This window comes from Gavialis gangeticus, unplaced genomic scaffold, assembly GCF_001723915.1.
Source record: "Gavialis gangeticus isolate Ggan-Ray unplaced genomic scaffold, GavGan_comp1, whole genome shotgun sequence".
NCBI classification, from domain to species: Eukaryota; Metazoa; Chordata; order Crocodylia; family Gavialidae; genus Gavialis; species Gavialis gangeticus.
In genome coordinates, this window is record NW_017729015.1 from 10,756,491 (window position 1) to 10,763,699 (window position 7,209).

At 49.2% G+C, this 7,209-nt stretch overlaps 1 protein-coding gene across 3 annotated transcripts in view; it reads right to left on the bottom strand.

Moving 5' to 3' along the window:
• LOC109294022 (protein argonaute-1) overlaps nt 1-7,209 on the bottom strand; it is a 48,263-nt gene that overhangs the window by 26,956 nt on the left and 14,098 nt on the right. For all 3 annotated transcript variants that reach the window (XM_019512209.1, XM_019512208.1, XM_019512210.1), the window contains exon 2: nt 1,133-1,316. In XM_019512209.1, coding sequence (XP_019367754.1) covers nt 1,133-1,316 — 184 coding nt within the window. The remainder of the gene's footprint in view (nt 1-1,132; nt 1,317-7,209) is intronic.

Here is a 7,209-nt window from a genome sequence, read left to right on the forward strand (position 1 = left end):
CCTGCAAAAACTATTACACCAAAGTGGTCTTGAGATCTGGTTGCTGCCTATAGCCCAGCTATGGAAAATTCTGCCAGGACAGGAGGTCCCTCAGACAAACAAATGCTTGCCTTGCCAGTACCTTGTTAAATCAGCTATGGTATAACTAGTTTACAAGGTATGTGGGAATGGGCACCTGTACACTCACAAGTTGGCAGAAGCCCCAAGCAGCATGCCAGCAAGGCAGGGAACAGTACTGGTGTCCCTGTGCAGACAAGCTGCCAAAAGGCCAGGCAACGGCAGCAGCATCTGCTTGCTGACCTCCCAAGATCAGCTTTTAAATATACTGCTGGGGGTCAAAGCCTCACACTGGCCCAAGGTCTGGAACTTGCTATTTTTATGTCTGGGACATCTGCCAAAATAGCACAGCTGCTCCAAGGGACTGTGTCAGAGTCCAGCATCTCCTGTGCCATCAGCACAGGGGGCAAATACAGACGCTACAGGTCTGCTTGCCTGCCATCTGGAGTCCTGCCTCCATTCCACAACCCTGGGCACAGAGCATGCTGGACTACAAACACGCTAGCTAACTCCAAGAAGAAACTCAGCTGTAATTGGCCTGGTTTTTTCCTAGAGAATGTGGTTGCTGCTGGACAGCCATGCTTGTAGAAATCAACAGGGCTCTAGCATAGGCTCAGAAAGCAGGCATCAGTGTTCAGTGCACACCCACCATAAGCCAGAGGGGAGTAAAATATATAGGGTGAAATTTAGGCACCCTCAGACTTTCCTGTGAATGCAAATATGGTCTGGCCCACAGGTCGTAGGGGACTGACTTAGAAAACAGTTGGTTCTGCTGTGGAAACATGAAGGCCCTCGCTCTCTCAGAGAGAACCATCCACTGGAACGTCACAAGGAAAGCTATTAACCCCAAGAGATTTTGCAGCAAAAAATCCCAGCAGTTTCTTGGGACCTGGGCACAGGCAATTACAGAAGAAACTTAATGCAAGTTGCACATGGGTTGGGCTACAGTGTGGATTGAGCTAGAAAGTCACAGGGAGATCACCCTCCCACTTTCCACTGGTAAAGGCAGGTCTTCACCTTGACCAGAGAGCCAGGCAAGGACACAGAACGTGGAAGCCTCGAATACTTGCCTTACCTGTTGACTCTGCGCGGACATTTGTCGGGTTTGATATCCACTTCATAGTGATAGACATCGATCTTGGGAATGTCCACTTCAAAGTAGTTGGCCAAGAGTTTGATGGGCTTCCCGACAGTTCCTATCCCGGGCCGGCGTGGTGCTTGAAATACCTGCTGTAAGGGTGGCAGGTAAGCGCCCGCAGCTGTGAAGCAAGGGAGAGCATCAGAAAGTTGGCAGAACCACAGAAGACCCCATTAGGCAAGAATGCCAGGCAAAGGTTCTGGAGATAAGAGCAGAGATCCAAAATGGGGCTTCCAGTTTGCTGCTGGTCCTCCTGTCTTCCAGCCTCCATCTGCCATCCTGCAGCACTTACCTGCACAGGTTTGCTCTGTCACAACATTGCAAGAGCTGGTTACAACTTTGGAAGAAGGATCAGAGCCCCTGGATATGGAAGGGGTCCCAAGGTTCTAGGATCCCCAATCCCTACGAGGGCCAAGTCTAGCTGATATTGCATTCGATGACCATACACATTGCTACACTTCCATTATGCCTTTCACTCATGCAACTCCGAGCACCCTGCCCACTTCAAACTTCCTACAGAGCCAACACTGCCCCCATTCTACAAATGAAAGAAATGAAGTGCAGCAGTCATCTGTCCCAAGTTACACATGGAGCCTGACAGCAAACACACCTGTAACACAGACCTCTAATCAGACCTCCCAAGGCAGGCTGGCAGGCAGAGTTTATTTTTTGGATGCCAAGACAGTTTCTGCCCTTCCCCCTGGCTTTAGAAGGGGGGTCAAGAAGCTCCTACTGGTTTCTCCAACTTGCGCATCAGTCTTTGCTTACTCCTCACATAGGAATGTAGAGGCAAAGGACTGGAAGGGGCCTCCTACACCATCAATTCCAGCCCCTTGCCTTCACAGGTAATAGTTAACTAAAGGATCCCCAACACCGATGCTTCAAGTTCCCACTTCCAACCACAAGAAACGGCATTCAAAACACCAAGGCCACAGAGAGGACAAGGGCACTGCCAGTGCGTTGCAACTGCAGCAGAGAGAAATATGGTAGTTAGTATGTGCTCAGTACAGCCTAGGAAGAGGACTGTGCTCCAGGTTGCAGAGGAAGGCACAACCTCACCCCACATCTGTACCAAACCAGACATTATACACAGGTACCCAGAGTTACAGGAAGCTCCCACTCCTCTGCCACAGCACTTTGGGCATGTGGAGCGTTCCAGGTCTTGAAGTGTAAATGCAACCTCCCACTGCTTCCTACAGGTCATTGCAATGGCATCCACCCAAGCCTGAAGGGCTTGAGGCAGGTGGAAGGCTTTGGATTATTAGAGACAAGTGTCCAGAAAAACTGCCACCCAGGAAGGGCTGACCTTGGCTTTTACCGCCCACCCCAGTCGAACTCCCAGCCAGAAATTCTCAGCCCGAACACCTCCGGCTAGCCCATTCCAGAGGATGGCATCCACCCACTAAAAACGCAACGGCAGCGAATCACTGCCCTGCCGGCAGGACACGTCTGCTAGGCAGCGACAGTCAAGTTAAACATGACCCACGCTGCTTCGTGACAAATGGAATTCTTTGTCCTAAGGACAGCACTATAAATAGATACGGGCCCTGTCAACCCTCAGGCCACCCGCTGCAGCAGAGAAGCACACACACTTGATGGTTTGCAAAGCAAGGTGGAGGGAGATGTTGTCAGTAAACACCACGTAGGAGGGCGCTGCAATAAATCCTGCCCTTGGCCTCAGCATGACGCTGCCAAGGGGGCTGCTGCTGCAGAGGTCAGCCACCTGCGAAAGGACGTGCTGGAAAAGCTCTTTGGGCTTATGATTAGTCACACCTGAACAGTTTCAATCCCACTGCAGGCCAGCTTCATTCTGCAGATCTGGTAGCCATGGGGCTTCCTGCACCAAAACAGAGCCTGAAACCAAACAGATTTCTATCCATGCTTGCGCTTCCCTGGCCAGTGGTTTATGCTAGAGGTTCCCAACCCCCAGGGCACGGCCCAGTACTGGGCCGCGCAGAGCAGGCTGCTGGTCCACAGGAGGGTTGGCTGCAGGACCACAAGTCCAGAAGTGACCGGCATACTGCAGACCGGCAGCAAACCCTTTATACCGAGTATGGCTGCAGTATGCCGGTCACTTCCAGTCTGCAGTTTGCCAGTCCGCAGTTTGCCGCTCCATGATCTAAAAAGGTTGGGAACCACTGGTCTATGAGCAGCAGCAAACTTCATCACCTTACAGCAACAGCATGAATGCTTCCCCAAATCACATACAGAAGGGGATGGGATGGGGCAAGATGGAGGGAGAACAAGACTTCCAGATTTGGACTCAAAACAGCATGCCAGTCTCTCACTCCCCACTCCCCTGGTTTTCCTTGGTCCACAGTTGGACTGTCTGAAGCATCTGGGTCCAGGTGGTCTGGCAAAAGGGTTCCTTTAACACAAAGGGATGGGTGCATTGCTAGCAAAGGCCACCAGCACAACAGCCCTCCCTTCCCAGAACAGGCAGAGGAAGTAAGGCTGCCCCTCCCTGCTAGGTTACCCCCCACCTGGCCCCAGGCTAGAGCAGCATCCCCCAGGGGAGAGGATGGTCCATTCTCCAATTCTGCTCATCACTGACAACCAATGAGGTGGCCAGTTAGTCACAAGGAAGGCATGGAATTGGTCTGATGTGGATTCTTGCCAGCTGGAAAGCAGATGGGGACAAGATCTCAGAGGCTGCTGAATAGATTTATGCTTAAGCATAAGCGCAGCCGCTCTCCCTCAGCTCTCATGTGAAGCCTTGAAGTGTGACCAGCTGCATCCAAGACTGGGACTGCTTCAACTGTGTTTGTGCTGCACCTCATACAATAGGGCCCCTGACTGCAGACCGGATCCTTTGAGCATCACAAAACAGCTAGCGGCATTTGTTAGGGGTAGTAAATGCTAATTAGTCATTGTCGCTCCCTGCTGTATAAGTGCATCATTTTTTAATACCTTAAAATGCAATGGATGGGGCTGCTGGAAGGAAAACGATTGGGGCAAATGCTGTATTGGAATAGGGAGGACAACATTATTAAGTGCAGGCATGGTGAAGCGCTGCGGCAGCACCAGAAGTAACACAGCAGTTGCCAAACACAAGAACTCCTCTGCACTGTTCCTGCCCTCCGAGGGGGACACCTCCCTGCTCCCCACACAGGAGTATGAACGAGGGACAGACTGTCGCTACCTCCCATGGGCTTCAAGAAAAATGGAGCATTTGCAGTGCTTCACAGCTAAAAGAAATACTATGAGATGTTTCACTCCAGGTACATTCCACTTTCAGCTTCCAAAACTCCAGGCTGAATATCCATTTGGGACCAGACATTTCAGCATTACCTGCTGGCCACACATTGAATCTGGGGCTGGTTTTCCAGCAAGGTTGCAGAGAGTTCACTGCCACAGAGGCCTGGTAGAGAAACCCCTCTTTAGCAATCCCCAAGCAACTCCCCCCACCGTGCAACCAGCTATTGTCCCCTGCAAGCAGTGCAGAGTCCAACCAGCCCCACTTTGCTAAGAACCTGGCAGGGGTCTGATTTACAAGCACCAAGTAGGAGCAGGGGGGCCAGAGCCTGGCTCCAACCGGAGGGAAAAGAAAGGAGGCTCTCTCTTAGTATTGTTTCATAGCACCAGGCGTTTTGCTGAGCACTCTGGCAGTTGGACCAAGAGCCCACAGAGCTTGCAAGATCAGCATCAGCCTTCCCTTTCCATGTCTCTGCTTGCCTGCTCAGCTCTATCAAACCTCAGAATAAATGTTAAGGCATATATTACACAGCACTTGAGATACAGACAGGAGGCATTGTGTGCATTATCTCTAGTTTACAGATAGGACAGGTGTCAGAGAGAACTTAATCCAACTTGCCTAAGGACACAGCATCCACTGGAGAGCCGGGATTAGAACCTGCTTTTCACCCCACATTCGCTGTGCGCGCACACTGCCTATACCAAAGCTGCTCCTTTTACAGGTGGGCAAGTGAATCTCAACTGCTGCTGCACAGAAACCCAAACTCTCCTCAGCTATTAATATAACTGCTTGCCTTGCTCAGAGGAGGTATTAATCAGACTTCTTATACAATGAATTAAAATACTGGCATAGATTTTCTGGAGATAAAACCACAAGTACCCAGCTCATGTCTGCACACCTGGGAAGCTGGCAATCTGCTCACATTCTCAGGTTTTGCTAATGTCTTATCTTGAGGATTTTTTACTTTCCCACATGGATGCCCATGCCATTTTAGCCACAAACCATAGGTGTGCTTGGTGAATGGGATCACACTTGGGCATAGTTTTGTTGCATCTCTCTTGGAGGGATGCAGCCAACCTGATATCCAGCAAACAAGCTACACTGGTCTGGCCAGTGAATCAGCTAAGGTGTCATGAAGGTAAAGTGTACTTTTGGGTTGTATCCTCCTGGGGCGTTACAACCACCACTTGAGGGCAATATTTAGGTAAAAACAGGAAATTTCTCTCCCCTCTTTACTACAAGATTATTTGTCTGCTCTGTCTTGCAGAGCTGATGGTTTTATATATATTATTATTTTCACTCATACTGCTTATACTCTCAGAGATGCCTAGATTATGGGATAATTGTTAAGCCCTAATAAACTTCCCTTTCTCTCTCATGCAAACGTTTCTTTTGACTGTTACTGTGTAAGAAAGACTTGCACAAACAGGGGAGACCAGCAAACACAGGAAGCGCTGTCAAAAGTTGAAAAAATATTACAAGTCCAACCTGAGTGGACATGAGAAGGGAACCTCCCTGACCCCACAAAAAGGAAATCTGTAAGAATAACATTTAAAAATAAATAAAATCCCTACCCCTGAGTTCAGACCCTTCCTGCAAATGAACAGTGCCAAGGACTTTGCTGCAGTCACTAGGGACTTCACTACTGGTTTTCGTTGCAGAAAATCCAGCTGTCACAGTAACAGCAGCAGGAGGAAGCCCCCAAGACAGACAGGCAATTTCTAAATGAAGTCCAGGGCTGCTGTGAAGTATTGTAATAAAAAAAAAGGGACCCTTCCCACCTGTCCAGTATTTTCCTTGCTCCTTCCCCTGGCCAATCTTTGCCAAATAGGCTCTTCCCTCCCACTACTTCCCCAATGGGTTTTTCAGCCTGGTTAGGTGTGGGGGTAAAGAACCATGCTGCGTGAGACAGAATGGGAGCTCTCCATCTGGAAGATCAACTGCTCTTGAGATCACCCAGGGAGAGAGCTGGCTGAAGTCCTGACTCCAATCCATGATCTGCAGCTCATGGTGCTGTAAGCTCCAGCTCCCCCACTTGTTCCTGTTCACCAAAACAGTCAGTCTTGGGTTTTAAATCCAAGTTGCTATTCCAGGCTGAAAATATCAGCAGCAGAACATGCAGGAATAGCAACACGAATTTCAATTTTGCTTCTCAAACATGTAACAAAGCCTACATTTTTGTAATTAGATGCCTATAATAGCAAAGCATTTGATATCAAAAAAGCCAGCATGCTTTGGGATTCAAACAAGGGCCCTTTTCATATCCCATCCTCGCAGACGAAGTTAGTTTTAAACCACAAATGACCTTCTGGGTAAAGTGTTAATTTGCCTTATTATTCCATACTGCCATAAGCTTTCATAGATGCACACACACTATCTGTAACTACTGGAATAATCACCACTTCGCTTTTCTACAGTACCAGTAACGTTCATCTTATGCACTTTATGATACTTACAGCTTCAGCTACATAAGGCCACATAAAGAAAGCATTGTTTCACTTACACAGCCAAATCTCAGACACAGAGAAGGTAAGGAACCTGACAGACTTTAAATTAAAAGGCACAATGGAATCCGATGCATCATCCCAACCATGCTTCTGGCCATGCTACACATGCACGGCAGGAGGTATGGTTGTGGGATCAAAGATCAGGTTCCACTTGTGTGCTGTACTGCTGGTGATGATCTGATCAGTCATGATCCCAGCCTGTCTCTGCATGGGCAAGTAATGAGCCAGTCAGCTGATCAGGACTCCTAGCCTCAGGAGCACATGAAAGCCAAGTATTCTGGTGCACCCCTGAGGCTGGGAGCGGCAGGGAG